We start from the raw sequence: 27,292 nt of genomic DNA on the forward strand, positions 1-27,292 counted from the left end.
CAGCCAATATTGAAGTATCGCAAATTAGTACCTATGTAGGTACAGGACCGATCACCAAGGCAGCAGCTGCTAATGTTTAGTAGCTGAGCATGGTTCGTGTCCGTACATCTCATCGTATCTCATCTCATCTCACAGCAAATCAAAGTCGACTTTTTCTGTGTAGCAACCGTATCTGTTGTTCATTCATTATCATCCATCATATCCGTTGTCTTCGTCACATCCGTCTCCTCATACATCTTCCTCCCCAAACATCATTATTCCACCCCTCCACCTGAATTGGTATTTCGAAAAGGTAAGCAAAAGCCCTGGTCCTCAAGAAATCCAGACATTGTACTTTCTCATCAGTTTTCTTTCTTCGAATCAGATCTCAAGCAGATCCGATAATTATTAATGCGACTCCAGCAAGCCGAAAAGGAAAAGTTGACAAAGGAAACTGTCATCGGGAACTTCCTCCCGCCAAGTAAATCGAAGCATCGGTATGGCCACTATAAGGCTGCCGTGATCTTCTCTCATTTCTTATTCAGAATATAGCGGCGTCGAATGAACGGACTTCAGGATTCTGGAGCCTGAAGTTTTGGTACTCGGTTTGCTCTGGTCATCATTGCCACCACTAGTCGCACGAACAACTTCATCACAGCCTGAAACCAACCCAGATTTCCCCGAACGGCTTCATCGAGTCCTCGTCTTGGGAGACCTTAACCTTGCCCTGCGTTGCGAGAGACAGCGTATGGTAGAAAGCCTGCGCGGCGGTCGCACGGCTCGTGTCCTTGGGCACGAATATATCGTTGAGCGCAACCCATCGGCGATTTATCTCATAGTCCTCGTCCTCGCGACGCTCGCCGTGCTCGCGCACCGCCGAGTCCATGAAGGCGAGAAAATTGCGACTTTGAATATCTAGATCTGCCCCCTCGCCGTCACCCTGCGTCTGTGCACCGCCTTCTTCCTCGAGCCGAATGCCTTGGAATGAGTCGTCCTGCAAGTGCAGACGACCGCCGAGGCCAAAGTCTTCATCACCGAAAGATGGGCCATCATCATAATGAACAATATCTTGAATGCCATGGCGGTTTCCAAGGGGGCTGGATAGGGCGCGGCCTTTTTGGGCAGAGCCGCGGATTGAAGAGCCTGGCACGGAGGAGACCTGGTTCCAGGGCATGCGCAAGGCCGAGGAGAGGTGATCAGACATGGGGGCTGGAGCCTCTCGGCCAAGTTCAGGAGAACTGTGGACCGGTTGCATGTTGTCTCCGCCTAAGATGCCGTCGCTCTCTAGACCCCAGCCTTGCTGTACTGCGTCATCTTCGAGTCGTGGACGGACTCGGCGTTGGCCTTCATCTTCATCTTCAATCAACTCGGACGCAGCCCGACGTCTACCACGAGACTGCTCGATAACCTCGAGGCCAGTCAAAGCAGTGAATAACTTATCCCCCGAAAAGTCAAGAGCTAGGGGATGAACAACTCCAGGAAGACCAATGGGTTTGCCGACGTTGCTTAGTCCAAAGCCAAACGTCAACAGCATGGCGTTGGCCCTTGATATCGCTGCCCCCATTGGCTTTGGCTTCTTTACAGTGCAGTTCGTCAGATAATTCTTTTGCCAATTGGTCATGACGGTTCTAGGAACCTCTGTTTCCTCGTCAGCTTGCAAGATGCGGGCCTTTCTCTTACGTCGAGCAGTTGCCTGCTGCAGTTGCGTATCAGATCGGAAGGAATTATGAGCATCTTGCAGTTGACGTTCCGGGAGGAGGCCATCTTCTGGTAGTGGTCTGTCCATCATGAAAACATCGCCATTTTCGTCGACTATCGGCTGCTCCTCCTGTTGCTCCTGGATCTCATATATTTGGTCATCGCCCTCTATTCTTGGTAATGGCGGAAGATCGAACTCATCCTGGACAATGACAGGTTCCGCTCTCTCAATAATTTCACCGTTCTCATCAATGTCCATTCCCCAATCCCCTCTCCCACTGAAATTCTCGTCTGGGTTGATAAGAAGATGCTCGCTTTCTGGCTTGTGGGAGGAAGAAAGACCCTGGAGACCGTAGACGGAGCGTCGAGGCCTAGGTGAATCTGAATGTGGAAGATCGATTTGCATGTCGAATCCCAGTCTAGAGCCGGCCGAACCAACCGAATTTGAAGAATAGGAATCGCCAAAGGGAGACATCTGGGACGAGGTCTTGTTTGTTCGTTGACTGTCGGCTACAAGAGCGTCTAGATCGAATTGGGGAAGTTGCATATCTGGAACAAAGTTTGGGTCATTCATAATCAAAAGGTTCTCCGGTCTAGCAAAGAAAATGAGTCAGTGAGCCATTGGCATTTCTCCTACTTCTAATATGGTAGGCTGTATAGAGAATGCGTACCTTGTTTGACCTGCTTCTGGATCAAGTTGATTGTGACCGAACTGGGTATAGAAGAGGTGTATGTGCGTCTGGACCTTCTGTAGATCAGCCAGCATATATGAAACTTGCTGGTTATAGACGCGAGATACACCATAAAGGAGTTGGCCTTGAAGGCGCAAAGCCACTGGTGCTCCCGGTTCGATGATCTTTCCACATGCTCTCTGGACATCAACCTCTTGTATGGCTTTTCGGGTAACCCTCTTCGTACCTTTTCCAGTACCGACGGTCGCGACGAGCCTTGCAAAAATTAGATAAACTAGGTACCCGTCACGATGATATTGTCCTCACTTACCAAATGGTAGCAACGCCAAATTGGCGGCTCGTTAGAACTATGAGGTCGTGTCAGCAAATGGAATGGATCGAACAGGAAGATATTACATACTTTCGTGGCTATAAAACATGACGAAATGAGAGCGTTTCGCCTCTAAATTGTAGGGAATCGAAACAAAGGAAGTCGAAGCAGGAACGAGTCCGGCAGTAATTGCACGACAGGATAGTATATCCTGGTGCTGGTTTTGGGCCTTCTTGCTTGTCTTCAGGACGCGGTGGTTGAAAAGATCGATGAAAGGTTTGGTTCTCGGGTTGGGAGAAATAAGGAAAATAAATTGGTGAAGAAAGAAGGTGCGGTGCCTAAGGTAGGAGGAATAAATTATGGAGATGGTCGAAACAAGATCGAGGTGAGTTAGAGGACTAAACTTTGAATTATGAAGGAAAGTGACAGTCAAGGAAGTCACACTGGACTCGAAAGGGGTGTGACTGCCGGGGGAAGACAGCATCCTCTGCCTACAATGGGTACCTAGTACTTAAGGCATTTATTCATTTATTCAATTATTCAACTATTGTACCTCAGACGTCTATTGGCCTATATCTACTGTGTTGTGAGTAGTTCCAAGTCGTTCCAGAGTTCAATGGTCCTCAGTAGAAGGCACTGTGCTATGCATTAATTTGATTGTGATAGCCCATTGTTCATTCATACTAAATATATATGCTCATGCTCATACAGCTCAAAACAGCCCTGCTCTGTTGTACCTCTTCCTATGTTAGTAGCTTGATACTACTAGGTAGGTAGATTCCTACGCAGCTCGCCTGTGGTCGTCAAGGGTCACGTGAGCACCCTGAGCCAGCACAGGTTCTCTTGGTCATACACAACGCACCACATTTATTGTAAATGACTAATCTAAGCACAATGTCAATACTTTTACATGATCAATCGCTTCACAACCTTTGATACCTTTAATGTTCCTCTAGCTTCTGCTACTCTGTGGTAGTCTCGATCTATCACCTTGCCTGCCGTGAATTAGTTAACAAGCAAGCCCAAACCTTTTTGATTCATTTAACCTTGCGTACCGACCTGCCTACATCCTCGATTCGAATCTGAGGTGTTTTGGGATTTGTCTACGGGGTTATCTGCATACCTAACGGCTAGCAGCATCTGAGTTCATTTTTTACTTCAATGGATCTAAATGAATGAGACTCTTAATTGTCGGGTTTTACCGCTACGCGACAAAGTGAATGACTGGTGATATTTCATTATGTAGCATTAGTTTATGTCGGTATATCTAGCACAACTCCAAATGGGATGTACGATAAACCAGCTACTAAGCCCGAGCCATCACAGGTGTCGACCACCACGGTTAAAGGCTATGCTTGGAGACACGAGTATATGGTGTAGCGCCGACTTTCGAACCTTAACCGCCCTTCGAGACTTATCAAAGGTAGTGATAATTGCATGCTGACATATATATATATGATAGCCAAGATCCAAGAAGAAGGTACCCAGGCGACACATTTTATTCCAAGCTTTGGATATCCCGCAATATAAGATTATTCATCATAGGTAACAACCGGCCCAGTGTGCCAACATAAAGCTATATCATCGCCTATAATAGTTATCAGTCAGAGGCTAGACAGTGGCTACTCGTTTGATGCCAAGAAATGGCGCACTGGCAAAGGGTCGTGATGACCTTTTAGATGCGTACTGGCCCTCGACAATGGCCAGTTGAACAGCATCCTCGGGGAGACTTTGGCCTTCTTTGCTGTTCTCTGGGACAATAGCTACGGGTGACCAAATTCGCATAGTAGAGTCCGTTTCATTTACTATGCTTCGTCCATGGTCGATGTTGAGACTCTTGATATTGCCAGACTCCATGGCTACGGCGCTCAGGTTTTCCCCACAGGACACAGCTGCAGGTATACTCTCATCGTTCAAATCAACGGATGGGACGTAATCGTCCCAGGATAAAATTTCAGGCCCTGCGACTTCCAGGCCGCCTAGTCGTTTGTGGTGAATGGCAGAGCCCGAGGGACATAAAAAGGGGCCCCGCCAACGCTGGAGGTCATGTCTAACACCAAGCCATTTCGACAAGCCATCGACTGCCGAAAACTGTTCCTCAGGTTGGTCTGGCATTTCTGGATATAGTTTCGAAGCCTTCGTTTTCGCGTTTGATTTCTCGCCTATGTTTACGGGAACTACATTTGATTAGTAGAGGTTCCCGAAGACAGGCTGGAGTGTGGAATAAGCTTGGCACTCACAGTCAATCAAAATATCATCTATTGCACCCACAAGGGCATTCTTCAAGGTGATATAGTTTGAATCATCGATGCTGTCGAATTTACATATATTTCGATGGTTTGCATTTATGTACTGAACTCGTTCGTTTGGGAAGTCAGGCCCTAGTTGTGTGTGGTTTCCAATCAGTGACCTAATCAAAGCTGAGCCCAGTTTGGAAGGTTACCGAGTATAGCAGAGGCCTTATCCACGATCAGTTTAGAGCAAAATCCCACTTTCACTCGTAATGTTTCGTAGAAGGAAAAGACTTGCACGTCATTTGCGTACTTCGTGAACTCGGCGTTGATCAACTGGGTGGAAGTCGATCCGGTAGTGAGGTCAGCGATATACCGTCGCGAAGTTCCAGATTCTCTCAGAATACTTTTGAGAGTTGCAATGTAGTCTGAGTCCGAACCTCTATGAGGGGTGGCGAGGAAGAAAATGCATTTTATACGATCTTTGAACTTGGGTATATTTTGCGCCAAAATGAATGTCTGTATATTTGAGTTAGTAGAGCGACGCAGGGTATAAGTCAGAAGTGCTCAGCCATGGAAACTTGCCTTTTTGACCACAAGTCCTCCCATAGAGTGTGCGAGTAGTACTATAGGTCTCTACCGGTATGATGTGAGTATAAAGACAATGGCTTGTGGACTTGGGCCTGTACTTCATAATTTTCTCTTAAACATGGCGAGTTTCTCATCTCCTCCAGAAGCGCCTGGCCAAAGTCGTGGACGTTGAGTATTATGCTTGACTTCCTACTAGCCCAGTCGGAATCGTAGCCGAAAGTATGAAAGTTGATATTCTGTAATCCAGGTTCGATGGGTAGCCATCGTTGCGGCCAGAACATATGAGGGTTGTTGCCTTTCCGCCAAGTCTTGACAGACCCCCCGCGTAAACCATGTACGAATATAAGATCAACCAATGGCTCAGGGGATGAGTGCAAGAGTGTGAGCCCTAGGCGGCCCCTGATGCCACCTTCTTTGTCTTTATCGACATGCTGTTTGACACACGAATTGAGCAAACGTTTCAGGTACCTGGTGATTTTATGAGGTGCACTTGGTGGCACGCTCTCCGCAAACTGTTGCGGCTGATGTGGCGTGCTGCTCATTACCTACTGTGATTAATTAGCACCCCTTTATTTCCGAAAATTCCTTCATACCTATGGTTACTAGGTAGATATCGACTTACTAGCAAAGCATACACGAAGTATACATTCTGAGAGGAGGTCGTGGTTTCCAACCTCATTGAACTGGAAAGTGGAAAAGCTGTGTTGTGATCGTGAGTCCCCGGGCCTAGCCAGCCTGCCTACTATCTATCTGGGCTGCTTGGGTGTCTCATGCCATGCATCCTAGGCGGCTCTCAGAGCCAATCACATCAACTAGATACCGAATTGGCCTATAAATACTTGCCTATACCTCGTTAACCACGTAGTTATTCTCATTTACCTTTCAATCAAAACTTGCCAGGATATAATTGAATTGGAAGTGTAATGCCATTGAACGCCCCTATTGCAAATCATCATAATATGATTGATCGCATGAGTAGACTAGTCACATACCTAAAAAGGAAGAAAAGAAGATCCCAGGCTTAGGCGATTTACGTTCTATTGGATCTTATACCAAAAGAAGATCGCAAAAGGTGATTCGGCGACGTTCGACAGCCCCTTTAACACAATATTTCTAGATTGGCAGAGCCACCTACACAACTAATAAGCACACATTATAGTGTAACATGGATCAAGCAATCCTAGTAGGGGAGTTAGATCATTGAATCGACATCGAATTGGATTGGCGAGGAGCGCTCATTCTTTGCTAATGCGAGAGAGTGTGAACCCTCGGGTGTTGCCAGTGTCTGACAGGCGGCACCTAAGATTATCGAACAGGAGGAATTCGTTGGGATGTCCAAAGCAGAATACGAGGAACCAAAGGCTCTTGCGGAATACGTCCCTGATAATGTAGTGATTCCATTTACATGGGGATATTTCGATCAGAACCATTATAAACTCTTCTTCCTTACATGGCTTCGCCACTTGCGCGCGCGCTCTCATCCCACCCAGATACTTCAAAGGATTCTGAAGAAACCACACCAATCGTCTGCTTCGCCGACTGGAAATTTCGGCTTTCACGCAATAACGTTATATGGCCCGCCCCAAATGATAAACAACTGGACAGACAACTGGGAATAATACTTTACACGGCGCTAGGCCTTGGGGGTGGACTTTATAGACCTGTATAAGAGGGAAGTGGGTACATCGGAACCTTGCCAGAGCTTCTATGATCGCCAGCCTTATACGCAATGTAAGTCCAAGCCTAGCTAGGTACTCTGTAAGGGCAAAAGCTAACAGCTTCCAAAGACGGAATAATATATGCACAACGGGAACGTGGCCACAGTGGGCGCCATTGCTCATCACGTGCGTATTGTGTTTGCCTTTGCATTGGGGATACATACATACAGAGAGATCCGCATGTGCAGCTGAGCTATGTACATGTACATAACCAATGTGCTAACCTTACCTATGTACCTGTAGTGTTAAAGATGAGATGCATCGTCTCCTTCCTCGCGGCTTCGAACGGTTTAAAGACGTAGAAAGGTGCGAAGAACACAGTAAAGGATGATAACAAAAGGCTGTTTATCAGAATGAGATGGGCCACTGGATTAGATCTTGAGTCACATCAACATTCTTTTCCAGGGTATCTACTCTTGCTCCTTGCTTAAAGGGAGATATATTGGGCAGTGAATAATAAGTGTAAGTCATGTAGTTAAATAGTTGAGTATACTAAAGTTAGGTTAAGACCGTTAAATGTCTAGCAGATAATCCAGGGGAAATAGAGTTCAACTACAGCATTGGTATCTGTCGGGTCCGATTTTTATGGACCTATTGGCTGTGGCTGTGCTCGCGTTAGGGGTCCCGCAAGGAAGTACATCCTATGTACTGCTACTAGTACTCTGTAGGTCGTGCATGTGGTCCCTCCATTCCCTCCATTGCGGGATTACGTATGTGGATTTAATATGGGTTCAGCATGATTGAGTTCAAATGTTTCTAGTTTGTATCCAGATTAGGTTAGGGCACCAGTGAATTTTGTACTAGATCAAACTTATTTTCCATCAAATGTTCATTAAACATTTACATTTCCCGATACATCTTCATCTTAAATGTTCAACCGTTTACTTCGTAATCGCCAGTAAAAATCGAGTCTTTCCTTTTCTCTATTCGTACATTTTCCTGCATTTGTAGCGGCGAATATTAAAAGTCCAGCATCAATTCATTTTCGTCACGTAGCCTCATTTAAAAACCAAAAGAAAAGAACGAAACAGAAAAGAGAAAAGATAAAAGATAAAAAAAAAGAAGAAGCCTATAGAACGCCCCTCTTATACATTTTACATACACTATTTTTCCCCATTCCATCATTCATTTCTAATTTCTGGTTCGCCCGCATCGGACAGTTAACTGTGCCACTAATCGCCTGTTGGTCTTCGCGATAACTTCTTCTCGTCGTAACTTTCGTACGTCTGTTTACAGATGATTGCTTCGATGTTTGTTGATTCCAACGTCCCGCCAATTCACCTATCTGCTTAATTGCTCTTTTATGTTCTATTATTATTTTTAAAACTGTTGTGCTCATTGGTTATCCACTCTCCTGATTTCGACAACATACCCGCCTGTTCCGTTACTACGTGCCACAGTAGACGAGATAAGCCAGCTACCTATATTTCGATTCGCTACCATGAATGAAGGGTCTTATAACAATGTTATTCGGAGTAGCAGCCCTTTCTCCCCTGCGTGAGCTCTTTCTATCTCTCTACTAAGTCTACTTTACGTATTTACGCTGTAGATATCCATCTTGGCATTCGTTACCACTAACCTCTTGTTGTTTCTACAGGACACCCAACCCTGGCGCCTACAAGGCGAATGTAAATCGAACAAAGACTAGAAAATGGGTTGAGGCGAAGGTTCAAAACTACGATGGCGACGATTGGGGAAACGAGTATGAGGACGAATACGATGAGTTCAATGAATCCAACCAAGAGCCTCAGCCATCAGCAGCGACATTACGCCCACCGCAGCCAAGGACATTCTCTCAACCTCAGTCCACCGCCGATCCTTCAGCGGCTTCTGGTCTGACAGGAACAAGAAATGCACAAGACGTCCCGCCATCTTTACACGTACAAACTAGTGTCAATCCAAGGACTCGCCCGTTTGAAACCGTCTCGTCTGCGCAGAGTTCTTCTGGTTCAGCACGCTTCCCCCTCCGCCAGAGTAGTAAAACCGCAGATGATAATCTCACCCCCAGTGCACTTAGATCAGGCACTCGAGCAGAGTTGGGTTCAGCTGCCCCGCCATGGTTAGTCCAAAGAGAAAACTCGGCAGGTAGTTCTACAAGCACGTCGCAATTGGTTAGGCCGTCGGATATATATCGTCGAGTAGGAGAAGATCGGGAGAAAGAACGAATCTCTATGGAGTCCAGTAGGCCTAGCATGGACAGCGCCCAGGGACGAAATAGCCGATCATCTTCGCCATCAAAAGTCTCGCGCCTCGTAGCCGAACACAACCAGGGGAATGGTTTTGGGAGCCATACTAATCCAGATACATCGCTCAGTACGAAACAGAGCCTAGCTCCAGTTGAAGAGCGGGTTACCGCAAATGCTGAAACCGGAGCTCTCAATGACGAGACCAAGTCGTTCGAAGGGCTTGTGAATCCACCGCGACTATCTACTAGTCCAAAGTTGCCTGATCTTACACGTTTGTCCGGCTTTGGCGATGACTTATTCTCATCTTCCGGAAAACACATTTCTTTGCATCGTCGCTCGGTAGCTCAAAATTCGGACAGCCAGAACACCAATTCCACTGATACCAGACCTGACCTATCAGCGAGATCAGAGGACAAGCAGGGTGACCACGTAGGACGTTCCGAAAGGAACCATCCTTCTAGCGTATTAGAAGGTCCAAAACTAGAACCCAATCCCGACATTATCATGCCTTCATTAGAAGCTAAGCCAGAACCGCAAAAAGAAAACTACGCGACTTCGTCTCAATACTTTACGCAGAGCAGACCTCAGCTTCCGGGAACCTGGGTGTCGGAAACTGTCACCCCTGGCCCCGAACGCCTAACACCTGCAGAGAAGGAAGAAGGGCCCAAGTCTACCCCCTTGGGCAGCATTGCGAACAGAGATGGGGCACCAATAAGTAGTAGACACGCGGAGCCTGCTGATCTTGAACCAACCACGACTGTCCGACAGCTGCCATCAGCGAACGACGATTCGAAAGCAACTGCAAAAACTATTGCTGTGGGTGGGGTTGGAGAAGACGGTTTTAATAACCCCACCGGAAAACATGACGACGAGGTTGCATCTAAAGTAATTGCTGCCGGGCCTGGACTTCACCCAACACCCCAATCTCTCCCGCCTCTGAAGACGGAGCGTTCCGTTAATCCGTCCCATCCAGCACAGAACGTTGAACAGGAAGCGCCTATTTCAAGTACCATGCTACTCTCACCTTCAACCTACAAAAAGCCACCGCCCCACTCGCTATCTGCTCACGGGAGTGCAGCACCTGCTGGACCCGAGTTTACTCTTACGGCGCCGCTGAACCCTCGTCGCTCTATCGCTGCCCCGCCCGATCTTGTAACGTCTGGTATAGAGGAGCGGATATTCACGACGAGTGCCGGTGATAGTGCGTCTCCAGAGAAGGAGAGCGACAAACTAAGTGAGGAGATAATCAAGTCTTTAAGTAGTTCAACAACTTCACCTGATGCAGGTGCCGTCCTAGGGTCCTCTCCTAGCGATGCTGAGCCGGCCCCCGGCAGGTTAACACGAGAGAGTACTTATCTATCTGGTGTGTATGATGATTACTTGGCAATGGTAGATGATAAATCTCTTCAAGAAACGGGGCAAGTTCTGAGGCAGGGATCGAGGCCATCGTATTATGGTCCTGATGACACAGAGGCTGCCCATGGCTCAGACCTACAGAAAGAAAATGTCTTTCCAGACATTGCTCCATTGAGCTCGCGCCGAAGCCCAGTACAGGAGCCGACGAAACGAGAAAGACGATTCTCTTGGGAGGATAGCCGTGAGAAAGCTGGTAACGGTTCATCGGAGTCCAAACCACCTTCATCAGCACTTTCCTATGGCTCAAACTCGGCGCCTCAGGTAGAAACTAGCCTGGCTCCAGCTACAGAGACAGAAAAGTCTATTTCTTCAGCGTTGCTCCAAGCCCCGTCGGACGAAACAATCAAATCACCTCAGACAGATGGCCAGGCTCCTATAGATTCTTCATTGACGCTCCTCGAACCTTCTCCCATTATACGGACGGCCACTGAGCCAGCTATCGACAAACAATCAGCATCGCCCGAACCTCACCGTCTATCACTTGCCGACGAGAAAGAGCAAATACTAGAACAATCTGTATCAGACACACCATCGGCAGACCAACATCCCGCTTTAGCTAGCACGCTACAGTCAACGCCTGATCCATCTACTACTGCTCAGACAGTACCATCTTCTCAATCGATGCAACAGATCAAGCCCATGGCTTTTAGAGACATCCTTAACATTGTCTCTACTGAACATAGGATCCAAAAATTTGATGAAACTCGCTCTCAGTTTTATGCCATGGAATCGGGGTTGTCAGCCTGGATTGCATACATGCAGAGCCTGCCTGAGCATGCAACAGGAGGAAAAGCTGGCGGTGTACTAGCCCAAGGGCAGATGTCGCCATCCAGTATGACACCAAATCAGGCTCAACAGCCATATTATCAACAATACTTGGCCGCCAGCCATCCAGGTGCGCCTATGCCACAGCTTGGAAGGTCAAATACTGGCAGTCTACAGCAAACCCCCACAGGACAGCCTGCAAGTAGCTTTGGCAATAACAATCAAGTTGGAGCAAAGAGTAAAGAGTTTCTACACGCGGCGGGAGCTTTTGGCAACAAGGGCATGAAGTCCGGCATGAAACTCTTTGCCAAGGGAAAGAACAAGCTTCGCGGGACAGGAGATAAAGTGTTTTTCTAACCTGTCCTATTCTCCTATTTTGTCTTTGGGTTTCATTTGTTTATTAGGCAGGTGGCGGGACGGTATGAGACGGTGGCAATACATTATTTCAGGTCAACCCCGTTGCTGTTCTTTGAGGTTATTTCTTGATTCTGGGATGAAGGGTTTGTCAAACAGTCATCATTACTCTGTGGCTCCCCCCAATGGATCGATTCACATATTCTTGTGCCTCGCAAGTTTCCAACTGGCTTGGGTCACTCATGTAGTTTATTAGGGTCGCGGGCGTCGCAGGCTGCGAATCGGCCTGAACAGGAGAATAAAACAGGTAGCCGGTTTGTGATGTATAGGCAATTTATCACCGAAGAGGACGTTTGGAAGGAAATCAAAGTTTCTAAACCGATCTGCCCACTTCGGCGGCTCATTGTGTTACGCAATCAGGGCATCCTGCACGAAATCCTTTTTCTGCACGAAGGCGGCCCAATCACCTTCATGGTATACCTCCATGATACGTACCCAGTATGCAAATGTTTCTCGAAGCGGATCAAACGATATTACCTGGGTGCTGGCACTGGTCCGGATACGGATACCCATTTGTGGCGTACCTGCGTAATGTGTCTTATAGTTGATTACACACGGAGTAGTTGGCGTTAAACACCGAGGTTTGACACGAAGGTGCTCGAGGTATACATAGCATTGGTGAGTAGCGGCTTCAAATAGAGGCTCGTCGTCCATCACTTTATGTTTCAAGTACCTATTCGAGTCTTGGCGTTGGATGAAGAAGAATAGGAAACGTGCTGATTCTTAGGCAATTGGGTATTAATAGAAGCCCCTTCACTTTCTTTTTCTCTATTCTCAGAAACTAGATAGAAACAAAAATAAAAAGAAGAAAAAATTGTACTTACATAACGTAACAAAGCCGATAAGGGTTGGCTAGCTAGGTAGCTTACTAGAAATACACAATAGTAGCGACGATATCAGTAGCAACTGTAAACACCGAATAAGTCAAGCGAAGGAACAAAACCTGGCGTTCGTGGGTCTTGATACATGATCGCATTTCTAATAATATCTAACTACATACATAAGTACCTACTAGGCCGTTAATTGCCCAATGGTCATAAGTCATCCATAGATAATAAGGTTGGCCGTTTGATATTACACTGGCTATATATAGGTAAGCTGCCAAATACTTAAACTGTAGTATAATAAGAGGCTATCTCCATAGTTACCTAGGTAGTTTCTTCGCTCTGTAGAAAAATAAAGTAAAAACCACTTAACGATAGCGAAGTCCTTCTCAGCCCACATAACTACCTATATCCACTAGTTACCGCAGATCATGGATGGTAAAAATGTCTTATTACGGCCCCCAATCTAATACCAGCCCTGTAGCACGGTACTAGCATCCTAGGAGGCTTTAGGGGGGTCCACAAGGTTGCCTGCTAGGTTACATGAAGGTAGTAAATTTGAGATTCATGTCTCCATTCATACATATCCATCATCCGAATTGTCGGAGCTATCATTGATGCTTCTTACAGCTACCCAGCTACTGAAACAGATATATAACATTGAATATAGTTACATATAGACCAACTTTGATACATTCAATGTTACTAAAGGCTACAAATGCAGTTATGCATAACATACACGTGCATGTATATAGATATACTTATTACTTACTTACTGATACGTACATATCATACAATTGTAGGTAGACCAGACCAGGATTATCTTGAGCCTGACCAACCATCACGCCGTATTCATTTTTCAGCCAGCTCCAGCTTCTGGGGGAGCCAGTTAATCAATAAAAAACTGGATCTTCTAGGTACCATTCTCGTCCTCGTTCCTCATCTTCGTCTTGGTCCCCGTCTCCATCCCCATCCCATCCGTCCATCTAGCTCCCATCCTGACATCCTAGCAATTTCAATTCCAGATCCCGCGATTTTCAAAAAAAAAGACGAGAGCGTTGTCTCCTACCGTCACTAATTTTTCATTACTTATTTACAGATACATTCCTACTAACTATCTATACCTATCTACCTACCCTACCTAGTAGGTAGTAGGTGATACTTACGCCGTAGGTCAGTAGTCGGTACCTCGTGACTTCAAACTGCTCCAACCCGGCATCATTGCCAACCACTCATAATATTCCACCCTTTCGACAAGTCCTAGACCGCTCACTATAATCATTTTAATTAAGGGGAATCCGCACCTTTCGCTACCCAGGACTTTCTGCCACTCATCGCTCTCGGTTCCGACTTGGTCAACGTACCGAGAATATATAATATAATCCTACACACACTCGAAATTCGCAAACTACGATTGTTGCGACAACGACGAAGAAGAAGACTACGACGACGACAAACACGACGAGTCCCCGTCGACTACTCGCCAATTGCGTGTGCGTGTGCGTGTTTGTGTGTGGCGCGCTCACTAGAACCCACCAAGCTTTTTTGGACTCGACTTTTGGAATTAGAAGGGCGCTATAAGCCATAAGTTGGTCGATACAGCCGGTAGCATATCATTGCAGCAGGTTCTGCGTCAGCTCCTGAACTAGAGTGATTTTCAACATGATGTTGCGCATCTTGTTGCCTACAGTGGATTGAGTTAATGCGCCCAAGTAATATCTTACAATCTCTCAGCCCTGGTTACCATCGGTCCAATCCGCCAACTACCTTCCACGATGATGACCGTTCCCATGGCCGAGGACAGGCCACATTCGCCAGATTTCGGCGATTCCAACCTACGAGAAACCCAGCCAGCATCTGGTTTCACTCCCTTGCCGCCCATCCGTCGCACTTCAACCTTCGACCTCATGTCAAGAAAAAAGCTTGGCAGTGATGAAGATGATAGCGTTCCGTCCCCAGTTGGGTCTTCCGATAATGAGTCTACGCCGCCTGCACCTCCCGTAGAGAAAGATGCCGACTACCAAAACGGTAACGAGCATACACATAAGCATACACGCGATATAAGCCAGGACAGTCGTACACCGGGTCATTCCCATAACAATTCTCAGAATCTTGCCCAGGCACCATTCCAACAGCATTCTGCTCCCACGAACGGTCTAGCTCAAAATCAGAACGGAATTCCTGTCGGTAGAGGGGGTGGTCAGCCTAATGGATTTCAGCAACCGATGATGATGGACCGGGGTGGTCCCTCCGCTCAGCCAAATCAATTTGGCCCGGTGTACGGACAACCTAACGCACCGCGAACCTTTGTCCCAGCGATGGCTGGCTACCCTATCAAACAATTTCCTCCCGGTCCATGGAAGCTAGAGGAGTCGCAACTTTCCAAACCCTTAATTCAACACAGAAACCGTGCCGGGTCAAATAGTCCATCGCAGCAGCACCAAGAAAACTATGGGTACGAAAAGGAAACTGAGGATCTGTCAGTACCGAAAGGGCCAGGAATGTCGCAAACACGACTTAGGGGTAATAGTGGAAGTACACCTCCGGTATCAGCGAAACGGTACGAAGGATGTGGTCTGTTTATCCCCCCTCATCCTCACGGACTAGAGCAATCCCATGGTCAAATCCCACACTCGCGCCCGCCTGGTCATCCCTTTATACAGGGCCAAGCTAATGATATGGTAAATCAAGGAGGGGCGCGGAGCGATGAGCTCAACAAGGAAATGGACAGTAAGTATCACCAAACTAATATCAACAGTCCAGTAACTAATGTAGTGATAAACTAGTTCAAATTGAGGAGGTCTCCGTCTCTAGTGTTACGAGTGATGATCAACCAAAGGAAGGAGGCAGGAGAGGATCAGGAATTTTCAGTTTAAGTAATCGGCGCAATACGGGCTCTGACGCAGGCTCCCAGCACCCGGACCAAAACGGAAAGGAAAAGCGCTCATTCTTCAGCAGCCACGATAAATATCAACCGAAGCAAAAATCTAATCTCGGGGTCCCAAAAACTTCTATGTGGGATCATGATGAAGGGCCAGAACCCGCGTCGATGAAGAAGCGGTTATCAGAGCTCAGAGGAATGATCAAAGGGGTTGCAAATGCAAAGGATGGTTTAAAGGACGAGCAATCCGCGAGGCCCTCGCCACAAGGGCCGGTTCGGGCCCAGACGGGGTTTCCACCCAGCTCGGGTCCCTCCGGGCAACAAGGTCCAATGGGGATGGGGCGAGGTAATGGAAGCGGAGGCGGACCTCGACCTGCTGAAAACCAGCATGCTCGTGGAGAGGACGAACATGACAAGAAACATGGCGGCGGGTTCTTAGGCGGGTTATTTAATACACACAATAAACCAGGGGTGAAGGGCCCAGAGTCGAGGCCACCGAATCAGCCAAATCAACCGAACCAGCAAATGCCACCACCAGGCCATCGACCCCTACCTCCATTCCCTACACAACCTGGGCAGCCTGGTTATCAGGCCCGACCTGGACAAATGCCATCTTCCGCGCAACCACTCAACCAGCATCCAATGTATACTAGCCAACGACCTCCCATCCAGGAGGGCCTGCCAGGGCCACAGGGCATCCCACGATCTATGCAGGCTGGCCCACTAAATACCCTAAATGCCCGGGAAAACAACATGGCATCACCCGTGTCTCCGCAATTCTTTGGAATGGCACAGGCGGTTGCGATACGGCGACCGTCGGAAATAACGGTTTCCACTCAAAGCCAGCAAGGCAGTGGAACCCCCATTTCACCTCTCCAGAGACCCCAGATACCCTACAAGCAAGGATCTCAACCAAATACGCGACCATCTACTGCACAAGGCGATGATGGATCTCGGGAACGGTTCAATGGCTCGCCAGTAATGCGAACCACACCTAACAGGAAGCCCGTTGGCTCTGGCACTCCGGGGCGGGGTGGGACACCAACTGGCTCGACCCCCACCAAAAATTTTATGCCACAAGCAATCCCCAATGATTCAGGGTCTCAGCCCGGGGCCGGAGATGACGATGAGAGGCTGTCAAGTCAGCTTCCGTCTGGCCAGCAAAGCCCCACTCTTGGTAAACTAGGACATGTGCGCCAGACATCCCTCCCTTCACCAGGACATCCCCCGATGCTACCGCAACCTGGGCAAGTAAATTCCCCAGGAACGTCGGGTTCTGGACAATTTTCCCCAAGAGGACCGATGAGTTTACAAGACAGACAGCTACCGGGTTTAGCGAGCCAAGGTCTTCAAGGCCGGCCTGGCATGTCACCGCCGGGTCAAGGTCCTCTTGGTTGGGTACCCAATGGCCCTTTTGCTAATTCACCGCCCATAGGGCCTTATCAACATATGACGGGAGGGCCTTCTAACTTCGTTACTAATGCACCCGAAAGCACCTTATCAAAGTTCTTCGGGGTTGACACGAAAGGCAGAAATATTGAAACAACTCCTCCGCCTACAAAAGAGTTGAAGGAGAAAGAGAAGAGCGCTGCATCCAAGTTCCTCGGTGCATTTAAACGAGGCAGTAAGCAGTCCGAGCCCAACAGCCAACCTCGTCAACAACAAAGACCTCCACCTGGTCACCAAATACCTCCCAATATGATGCGGGCTCAACACCCCGGTCAAGGTCCGCAGATCAGCGGCCCGTCGCCCGCAGGACCACTTGGCCCCATGACGAACTTACAGCAAGGTTCAATGCGGCCTGGCCAAGGCAGGGGCCAGTTGCCACCAGGACAAAAGGGAATGGTGCCCCCGATGATGCATGGAGCAGTAAACGGTCCGGTGCCGCCCCAGATGCAGATGGGAATGGGTCGTGGTCAAAATCCTCAGATGAAAGGTGCGAAAGCTTCCGCACCCGGCCAACAACGCCGAGCGTCTAAGCAGCAGGTCGAGCCTCGATACGACGTAGTCCCTATCCCTCGTGGGTACGAAGCCGTCCACGGCTATGGTAATCCGGGTATGATAGCTCCTTCACCATATAATATTGGTCGTCCTAGCCCACCGGCTGCATCACTTCAGCAATTCCAGACGGTCGTGCCGCCAGGTGCTCAACAGCCGCGATGGGATTCTCGCGGTGCTCCAAATGGCCAATTTCCTACACAACCTGGTCAACCGGGCCTCCCAACGCCGTCTATCCAGGGCCAGCATTCTTCCGGGTCGGTAACTCCGACACCATCGGATCAAGGCACCTTTTTGGACATGGCACCAACTCCCCCTCCTCCGCGGCCACATGATAGATTCCAATACGATCACGAAGTCGCCCAGAACGCGTCTTTTCAAGCTAGAAATGCTCAGGCATCTCACCAACCTCAAATCACAACACATATTAACAACCAGCAAGAACAAAATTTGGAAGCGCCAACCCCATCTAGTTCCAATTGGGGCAGCGCGCCAGATAGTGTGCGCACTCCGAAACTACAAAGCGAGGCTGGCCAGTTTGCTCCCCACGGCCAACCTAAACCTACGGGCTTGAGGGTGTCCCCGCCAAACGATAACGATGTCAGCCAACGCGCGCAGCCGCAGCACATCGTCACAGCCATGAATACCGCGCATCCTACCATCCTCCAACCCGGATCCCCGGATATCGAACCTTTTACCCTGGCAGTCCGCCCCTTCCAACCAGCCAGAGTTGGCGAGTCCCCTCATCCATCCGAGGGATCTTCTTCGTCCGCTAGCCGTCTCGTGAGCAAAATGAGCACAGTAGCTCTTAATAACAATGCCAATGAGCAGCAGCAACATCAACATCAGCAACAGCAGCAGCAGCCACAAATACAACAGCCGCAGCAGCAGCAGCCGCCCCGAATTAATAATAATTCTTTAAGCCCCGATATCATGGGCAATCGCGCTATGACCGTGAGCCCTGAGCCCCCGCCAGGTGCACCAGGGATCCCGGTGTTCACGGGATACGGTTACCCGATGTCAAGTAGCAGCATTCACGACAGTGCTGATCATCTGAACATCAGCATCAGCCGTGCTGATGACAATAAGGAAAACGGCGACATATATGATGCTACACCGCGTATGGGTGGTCGTTTGCTAAACCATCCCCCAGGCCAGAACCAGGCACAGTGGCCGGGCCAAGAGCACACCCAGCAGCCTCAGGGGCTGGGGATAGGGCTAGGCAGGGAGGCAGTGTACGAGGACAACACCAAGTACGCAGGCTCGTACGCCGGGTCTGAAAGAAGCCGGAAGGGCGTCAATGGTGCCGGCTCTGCTGCTGCTGCCACTGAAGGTGCCGCTAGCATTGGAGCAGGGGGTGGAGTGGTGATGCGGGACGCGGGATTCGGAGACCCGGACTCAGACCGCTCGACCCCCTCGCCCGCGGTGGCACAGATCCAGATCCAGATGCACCCAGCCGAGCCCGAAGAGAAGATCTTGGTCGACCAGCCCGTCGAGTTGGCGGCTGTGAATGATGACGACGATGGCATGCCCGTCATGAGCGCGACCTCGTATCCCGGCCAGGAGTGGAATCCGTACGGCGCGGGTGAGTTTGGTGATTGGGAGTGAAGAAGCGAAGAAGCGAAGACGTGGAGACGTGAAGAAGCGAAAGTGACGTGACGTGACATACTACATTCATCATCAAAATTCCCTTACTATTTATTATACCTACCTATATACCTACCTATATATCATATATATCTTTTTTGGCCTTGAATCTACGGATGGAAGAGGGGATGATGGAAGCTTAGAATACCTAGGATGGCTCTTTTTTTCGGTCGTCTCCTTTTTCTTTCTTGGATATTTTCTGTATCACTCATCACGAAGCGGAAACATAAAAAGAATCGTTTATTATTACCTAGTATTCATGCTTGGAGGAATGGGATGTGATGGATGATGTTGGAATTCGATGTTTTACCTGCCTGCCTATATACCTACACACCTATACTGATATCTACTATATACACCTACCTAGCCTAGTACTTGCTTATTTACATGCCTAGGTACATACCACCTATATACCTGCTTAGCTTAGCCCAGACACGTCACTTTATTTATGTACTCAATGTCGTCTCCGTTTATCTGAGCTATCTTGGAATCCCTTCTTTGCTTTTGGCGTTACGCATTACCTATCTATACCTACCTATACACACCCTAGCTAATGTACTAATTGTTAGTATTTTTATCATTTTTAATGAAGAAAGGCGTTGTTATACTGGAACTTCTTTATATTTAACAAAACTTATGTGTATAGTAGTACGATTTAACGTGAAGAAGAAAGGCGAATACATAGTAAATGGAATCACGTAACCTTAGTAGGTACCGAGGTATTTATCTGGTGAACAGGTGACATCATAAGCCATAAAAATAGCCCTGCATACTAGGTACTATGTATGGAGGCACTACGCAATCTCAGCACCGCCACAGTTCGACATCGCTGTGCCTGCAATTAAACATGGTGGCCTCAGGAGAGTTTTAAGGCTGAAGTCCAATCTGTCTAATCTCTTTCGTACCAACCTACCAACCAAACCTCGAACTCAAATCAAGCTGGGAAGTTTCGACGCTCGACAGAAGTCATACAATTCTCCAAAGAATCCACCTCTTACGTCTTTTTTGTTTTACAATAAGACAAAGATCTTAAGCATTAATAATTTTATTATTACCCTAACCTTAATAATACTTTACCTTACCTTCGCAACTCTCTCCCAACTCTTCCAACTTCCCAACTTCTTTAGCCGCTTTTCCCGAAACATCTTACTGCTAACGACTTCTCTTCATTCCCTTTTCCCTTGATTACTTTCTCCGCCGGCGACGACTTTTGTTCAGTTCTAACCTCTTACCTTGGTCCACTTTCGCATTGACGTAGCCACTCGAACAACCTATTGTCCTATTTTGTCCAGATCCGGTTTACTACACCACATTTCCTACTCTACCTTGCCGGCTCGGCGCGCGTCAGGATGGCCGTCACGTCGATACAAGACCGAACGTCCGAGTTCAAGTCCGTCCTAACCCAGGTGCAAAGACGACAGGCTTCGTCTAAGATTAGCGCACAAAGAAGATCACTCCTAACCGACTCACAAAAATCTGCCGCCAATGGCGATGCGCAACCGCATCGGCGCTCCGAGTTCGCGAGACGCGCGGCCGAGATAGGGCGCGGGATTGCTGCTACCATGGGGAAATTGGAAAAGCTCGCGCAGCTGGCAAAACGCAAGACGCTATTCGATGACCGGCCTATCGAGATCAACGAGCTCACATTCATGTATATAATCCCTGCTTTCCGAATCCCTGAATATCGTCACGTAGGCTGTTACTAACATGGGTTTTTTGTAACTAGAATAAAACAAGATCTCTCTTCATTAAATCAGCAGATCAGTGGACTACAGACGCTGTCGCGACAAATGCACCCCAAGGCGGACCAGGAGGGCGAGCACAATAAGAATATTGTTCTTATGCTACAAGGAAAGCTCAGTGACGTGGGCGCCAACTTCAAGGATGTGCTCGAGGTTCGAACCAAGAACATACAAGCATCGCGATCGCGCACCGAAAACTTCATCTCTTCGGTATCCCAACATGCGCAACCGGCCCTCCAACAACAATCAGCCAGTCCGCTTTACGCAACACCTAACCGAGGCACACCTTCGCCCGGTGCGGACTTACTATCGCTAAATCCGGTAAACGACCAACAAATGCTTATGATGGAAGAGGCCGCGCCGCAAAACTCCTACATACAACAACGAGGCGAAGCAATCGAGGCAATCGAGAAGACTATTAGCGAGTTAGGATCCATTTTCGGGCAGCTTGCGCAAATGGTGGCGGAGCAGAGCGAGATGATCCAGCGCATCGACGCCAATACGGAGGATGTGGTCGACAATGTGCAGGGAGCGCAGCGAGAGTTGTTGAAGTACTGGTCACGCGTATCAAGCAATCGATGGCTGATCGCCAAGATGTTTGGTGTATTAATGATATTTTTCCTGTGAGCATTATCCCCCTCCCTCCCTCCTCGGGAATGTGAGTATCCCAGCTAACCAGTTCCGCAGATTATGGGTTCTCATAGCGGGTTAGGCGAGAAAGAAAGAAACAAACACAAGGGTGAAACGAAACGGGATGAGACGAGACGAGACGTTATTAGTAGCGACGCTGGTGTACTACTATATTTACCTTATTTTCGCTTCGTTTTTTAAAAGGGAAAACTTTTTGTACATTAACATTATTACCTACTACCTAGGTATTGGTACTCTTGATATCCGTTCCAGATCCGGCTGGTAGATGAGAGAGAGAGAGACTTACCTACTTTTTTTTTTGTTTGTTTTTTTATACAATTGTTGTAATGACATGCATGCATGCATGTATACCTATGTACTACCACTGCTATTTGAGGGTACTAGGTAGCATGTGTAGCTATGCATGTATGCCGGCGGGCTGGCTAGCTGGTGTGTTGGTGAGTACTGTGTAGGATACAATAGTTACCTATGGAGTGTTCATCCCGCTATATGCCTACTTATTTACCTAGGTACATGGCAGATATGTAGATATCCCTGGAGGTGCATAGGTGTATGTGTTGTGTGCAAGTGTGCAAGTGTGTAAGAGAGCGCAGGCAGTTGAGATGCGGTGGTGTTTTTGGTGTGTACCTACCTATACATATGTAGAACATTGAACAGGTATCTAACCTAGTAGTCTACTACCAAGTCTGATATCTGGTATTTCAATAACTGGTTTGAAGATCCGTGTACATGTTGTAATCGGTATAACTTAAGTATTCCGCACTCGGGTTACATCTAGCCGAGAAGTTCCGCCCCTCGTTGTATATACAGCATGTATAGCACTATGGGTATAGAGGACTTGTCCCACGTACTTATATTACACCCTTGTTTTCGAGGTTTGGCTTTATAAGAGGCAAGCAGGTTTTATACCTACTCATTGCTGATATTTTGATATGATACTCTCTTTATAAACCAATGGATCTGTTAAAAAGAGAGAGTTGATATTCTGAGACTATATTTGTTAAAACACCCACCGTAGCAGCACCCACCTACTACATACAGATGGCGGGGTATATCGCTAGTATGTATTGTACTTAGGTTCTAAATCCCCAGGCACTGCGAGAACCGGGTAAAATCGACGATGCCCCCCTTAAACGTTATAGCTACATCTCAGCCAAGCGATTAGACTTCCAAGGTTGGATATTCAACGTAGCTCGCTATGTATTTTGCCGGATGTGTCATAATAACTTCTAGGCACATGCCCCCCTACTTAGGTAGATAGGTAGGCGGCATAGTAAGTAAGTAGTAGTTAGTAGTCGTAGCATTATCCTATAATATCGGACTCCTTGGAAAATGCGACATCTATCTGGCTAACTAACCTAACCTAGGCTATACCTAGACTTATTCGTTTATTATTTCAATGTTGTTCGTCTCCGACTTATCTACCTAGTAGTCTGAATCTCTTTGAGTTGTAGCCATAACTTTGACGATAACCTAACCTTCAACCCTTTAAGACCTGCTCACTTGCCTACTCATCCACTCACCTGTTCAGCGTACTCACTTAGTCACACTTACTTACTCACTCACCTAACGAATAACCCACGATGGCTCCCAAGTCCTTCAAGCTGAATACCGGCCAGGAGATCCCCGCCATCGGGTTCGGTATGTTTCTTTCTTTCACTGTCTTGGCTCGTCTCGTCTCGTCTTGTATTGCATCGTTGTGCTACGTTGTCGTCTATCATCGTCCCGTTTTATATCTTCTAATCTCTATGAGATTGAGATTGAAATTGAGATATACGGACAATCATCGTAGATAAACTCTCCCATGGATCAACCCCTCCCGTGCCTTTTCTTTTTTTTTTTTTATATCGTCCCAGCGCAAACACCATTGCCCCTCATATCCCACCCAGCCCGCCATAAAAAAAAGAATACATAAGAACTTAAACTGACACTATCTCCCCCTCCCCCAACAGGCACATGGCAAGCCGCCCCCGGCGAAGTCGCCGCCTCGGTCGAGTACGCCCTGCGCGTGGGCTACCGGCTGATCGACGCGGCGTACTGCTACGGGAACGAGGAGGAGGTGGGGCAGGGGCTCAAGGCGGCGTTCGCCTCGGGCGTGGTGAAGCGGGAGGAGGTGTTCGTGATGACGAAGCTGTGGAACACGTACAGCGGGCGGGCCGAGGTCGGGCTCGACAAGTCCCTCCGGGCCCTGGGGCTGGACTACGTGGACCTGTACCTCGTGCACTGGCCCGTCGGCATGAACCCGCGCGGCAACGACGACCGCTTCCCCAAGCTCCCCGACGGCTCCAGGGACATCCTGTGGGACCACGACCACGTCGCCACCTGGCGCCAGATGGAGGCGCTGCTGCCGGGCGGCAAGGTCAGGGGCATCGGCGTGTGCAACTATAGCGAGGTCTATCTGAAGCAGCTGCTCGCGCACGCCAAGGTCGTGCCGGCCATCAACCAGATCGAGAACCACCCGGCGCTGCCGCAGCAGGAGGTCGTGGACCTGTGCCGCGCGAAGGGCATCCACGTGGTCGCGTACAGTCCGCTGGGCAGCACGGGGGGCCCGCTGCTAAGCAGCGAGCCGGTGGCGAAGGTCGCGGAGCGGAAGGGCACGGGGCCCGTGGCGGTGTTGTTGAGTTATCATGGTTAGTACCTTCCCCCCCCCCAAAAAAAAAGGAAATGCTAACCACGAAAACAACAACAGTGGCCCGCGGCTCCACGGTCCTCGCCAAGTCAGTGACCGCGTCGCGCATCAAGGCGAACCTGGAGCTCGTCGACCTCGACGCCGAGGACCTGCGGATCCTGGACGAGTACTCGGAGCGCCTCGTGAAGGAGGGACGGGTCGAGCGCTACGTCTACCCGCCCTTCGGCATCAACTTCGGGTTTCCCGACAAGAATGAGGGGAGGGCTTTGCCTAATGGTGTTTAGAATGGTGGTTATTGGGGGGGGGGTTGGGTTGGTTTGTATATGGAAGATCTAGTTATACATATAGGAGGTGGGTAATCTCGAGACGCCAAATGTTGAGATACATAGGTAGGTACTTGGGCAGCCAGATGAATGCATCATCTAGGCTAGCTAGTTGACTGGTCACGTCTAACTATAACCTAACTAGACATTTCTCTATCGCATAATAGAAGAGAACATATTTCGTTATTTCGTGTTCTCTTTTGATAGAAGTGATATACATGAGAGTAGAGAATATAGTTAGTTTCCAAGGTTTCCATCAATCAATCAATGAACCAATTATCTCACAGATACCTACTTGTATGACTGCATATAGGAACATCTCATAGGTATATTCAATCCTGGATGGTATCACATGCACCTATACACCCCTTTTCTTGCACGAACACTTTCACTCACACCGACATAGCCATCCGTCGAGAAATCTATAAATATTTTCAAGCAAATAAACTTCAACTCCCTACCTGCCTCCATATATTGGATCTACTACCTACCTACGCCGTCATATCCACCATAACCTTAATAACCAACTCCCCCCTCTCATCCTTGACCTTCGCCGCCGTGTCGAACGCCGCAGGCACATTCTCCAACCCGCGGAACCGGTGCGTGACCAGCTTCTGCACGTCGGGGAACAAGGGGTTGTTGCTCGCGAGGAGGTCGATGGCGTTGCGGTACGCGTTGGCGTAGCGGAAGACGCCGACGAGGTCCACTTCTTTTAGGGATGCGGCCATGATGGGGAGGGTTTGCACGGGCGCGCCCATGCCGATGATCATGACTTTGCCGCCGGGTTGGGTTGCCTTGGTGGGTGTTAGTTGCTTGTATTGTAAGGAGGGAAGGAGGAATAGGGGGTGGGCGTGGGGGTGTTAGGGGTAGAGAGATTGGAAAAAGGGTAACGAACATATATCGCCGTCTGCATGCACGACTCAACACCCGTGCACTCAAACGTCACCGCTGCCTCCCCAACCCCATTCTCTGCCCCCGCAACCTGTAAGGCCTTAAGCTTCGCCGCTACGTCCTGAGCGTACGCAAGCTTATCCTCTATCGTTTCCGGTCTCGTCGCAGGGATCGGCACCGTGAACGCGGCGTCAGCAAATCCGTTGTCAACGGCGAATTTCACCCGGTCTTCCAGTATGTCCGCGATGACGACGGTTTTGGCACCGGCCACCTTGCTCACGGCAGCGCAGAGCAGACCTACGGCCCCGGCGCCGAGGACTAGTACCGTGGACCCGGGAGTAATGCTCGCGCGGTCCCGCGCATGCATGGCAACGGACAGGGGCTCGACTATGGCGCCGTGCTCGAGGGTTAGGGTGTCTGGCAGCCTTCAGATTTTTCTTCAGGTTAGCATCGTCCAAGTACAGAGTAAGGCAGACAACATACTTGTGGCACCACTTAGCCGGGTGGTTGATCCTCTCCTGCAAGGTACCCTGAAAATGCGGGAAGGCCTTAGCGGAGCTGCGGAAGTTCATACCGCGGCAGATGTTATAGCGGCCGGCGAGACACAGCTCGCATTGCTCGCAGGGCAGGCCGACCTCGAGGGCGACGCGGTCGCCGACTTGGAATGGGGATCCGCTTGACGGGATAGCCACGACGATGCCGGCAGACTCGTGACCGAGGGTCAGTGGTTCCCGGACTTGGATGGTGCCATTGCGGAAGTGACGAAAGTAATGGAGGTCGGAGCCGCAGAGACCAGTTGCTTGTACGGCTACCTGGATTTCTCCTTGGCTTGGGACGGGTAGTGGCCGGGTTTCCTGTTACTTTTGTAAGCATTTTTCCCTTTTTATATCTGCCCTTTGTCTGAGAGGAGACTTACTATCCGAACATCTGTTGCGGCATGAAGCACAGACGCCTTAACGTCAGTGGCGCTCATCTTTACTCTATTTACCAATTCGTCTCAACGACGAATTCTTATTATCGATTAAAACTTTCTTAGTTCAGGTTTTCAAACAGAAAGCATCCAATTCATTTAGGATTTAGGGGAGCGAAGTTGAAAGAAATGAGAAAGTTAGAATAGAAGCAATACAGTGACATCGTCAACCGACGACGGAGCTCACTTTGATAATCCACTGGCGCTACCAACCTAGTTACCTAGTACCTATAATCAATACTAGGTACATTCATATTATGTATATCACTTACTTCACTGGCCTAGTTTCATCTGGATTCTGGCATTACCCCGTGAAGCTAAGGCTACCATGGTTTCTTTGCGGGGTGAATGGGGGTTGTCAGGGAACTTCCTGGTCTCGATAATATCTAGCACAGGTACTATTAGTAGTACATGCTAGATAGACTGCCCAAGTATAACCGGCGTATATAGTACCTAGACTCGGTAGAAATCATCGTTTGTAGCCGAACATTGAAATATCTCCATTACCTTCCCCAACCCTACCCCGCTTCAGGGAATGCCTTGGTTAGTGAAAAGTTAAAAAGTGAGGGGCGATTCAAGTTACAATGAGGGGAGTGTAGTATACTAGTAATAGGGGGGCGCGTTGGAAGTATCTAGGTTATAGTGTTATAGCTCGCCGATTTTGACCCAATTTGTCCACCTGGCATGTATTCTGTATTTTCATCTTGGTGTTAAGAAACTGGCTTTTTGTTCGGTT

General features: G+C 48.6%; 7 protein-coding genes across 7 annotated transcripts; 4 read left to right on the top strand and 3 right to left on the bottom strand.

Annotated features, from left to right (window-relative positions):
* Window positions 1–631: 631 nt before the first annotated feature.
* On the bottom strand, window positions 632–2,788 carry GGS25DRAFT_515656 (Rec8 like protein-domain-containing protein; the record flags this gene model as incomplete). Its single annotated transcript, XM_049263103.1, has 4 exons — window positions 632–2,270; window positions 2,349–2,624; window positions 2,680–2,716; window positions 2,770–2,788. 4 exons carry the CDS (start codon window positions 2,786–2,788, stop codon window positions 632–634), a joined length of 1,971 nt encoding a protein of 656 aa, XP_049114212.1.
* Window positions 2,789–4,206: 1,418 nt separating this feature from the next.
* Window positions 4,207–6,624, bottom strand: GGS25DRAFT_429880 (Alpha/Beta hydrolase protein). Its single transcript, XM_049258647.1, has 6 exons — window positions 6,124–6,624; window positions 5,600–6,046; window positions 5,496–5,546; window positions 5,123–5,429; window positions 4,920–5,060; window positions 4,207–4,856 (listed from the first exon to the last, which is right to left on the bottom strand). The coding sequence occupies exons 1-6, from the start codon at window positions 6,178–6,180 to the stop codon at window positions 4,291–4,293; spliced, it is 1,569 nt and encodes a 522-aa protein (XP_049114213.1). The 5' UTR covers window positions 6,181–6,624; the 3' UTR covers window positions 4,207–4,290.
* A 1,791-nt stretch (window positions 6,625–8,415) lies between these two features.
* GGS25DRAFT_429922 (uncharacterized protein) lies at window positions 8,416–12,102 on the top strand. The gene is made up of 2 exons (XM_049258648.1): window positions 8,416–8,716; window positions 8,817–12,102. The coding sequence occupies exons 1-2, from the start codon at window positions 8,661–8,663 to the stop codon at window positions 11,941–11,943; spliced, it is 3,183 nt and encodes a 1,060-aa protein (XP_049114214.1). The 5' UTR covers window positions 8,416–8,660; the 3' UTR covers window positions 11,944–12,102.
* Window positions 12,103–14,599: 2,497 nt separating this feature from the next.
* Window positions 14,600–19,311, top strand: GGS25DRAFT_524944 (uncharacterized protein; the record flags this gene model as incomplete). The annotated part of the gene is made up of 2 exons (XM_049264699.1): window positions 14,600–15,554; window positions 15,611–19,311. 2 exons carry the CDS (start codon window positions 14,600–14,602, stop codon window positions 19,309–19,311), a joined length of 4,656 nt encoding a protein of 1,551 aa, XP_049114215.1.
* Window positions 19,312–20,617: 1,306 nt separating this feature from the next.
* On the top strand, window positions 20,618–21,975 carry GGS25DRAFT_430014 (putative ER-golgi SNARE complex subunit). The gene is made up of 3 exons (XM_049258649.1): window positions 20,618–21,001; window positions 21,077–21,715; window positions 21,780–21,975. Exons 1-3 carry the CDS (start codon window positions 20,700–20,702, stop codon window positions 21,802–21,804), a joined length of 966 nt encoding a protein of 321 aa, XP_049114216.1. The 5' UTR covers window positions 20,618–20,699; the 3' UTR covers window positions 21,805–21,975.
* Window positions 21,976–23,151: 1,176 nt separating this feature from the next.
* GGS25DRAFT_430252 (Aldo/keto reductase) lies at window positions 23,152–24,673 on the top strand. Its single transcript, XM_049258651.1, has 3 exons — window positions 23,152–23,384; window positions 23,696–24,373; window positions 24,433–24,673. The coding sequence occupies exons 1-3, from the start codon at window positions 23,327–23,329 to the stop codon at window positions 24,654–24,656; spliced, it is 960 nt and encodes a 319-aa protein (XP_049114217.1). The 5' UTR covers window positions 23,152–23,326; the 3' UTR covers window positions 24,657–24,673.
* Window positions 24,674–25,186: 513 nt separating this feature from the next.
* Window positions 25,187–26,559, bottom strand: GGS25DRAFT_524947 (GroES-like protein; the record flags this gene model as incomplete). The annotated part of the gene is made up of 4 exons (XM_049264700.1): window positions 25,187–25,489; window positions 25,591–26,011; window positions 26,070–26,440; window positions 26,503–26,559. 4 exons carry the CDS (start codon window positions 26,557–26,559, stop codon window positions 25,187–25,189), a joined length of 1,152 nt encoding a protein of 383 aa, XP_049114218.1.
* Between the last annotated feature and the right edge of the window lie 733 nt (window positions 26,560–27,292).

Source organism: Hypoxylon fragiforme (genome assembly GCF_022984875.1).
Source record: "Hypoxylon fragiforme strain CBS 206.31 chromosome Unknown GGS25scaffold_8, whole genome shotgun sequence".
NCBI lineage: Eukaryota > Fungi > Ascomycota > Sordariomycetes > Xylariales > Hypoxylaceae > Hypoxylon > Hypoxylon fragiforme.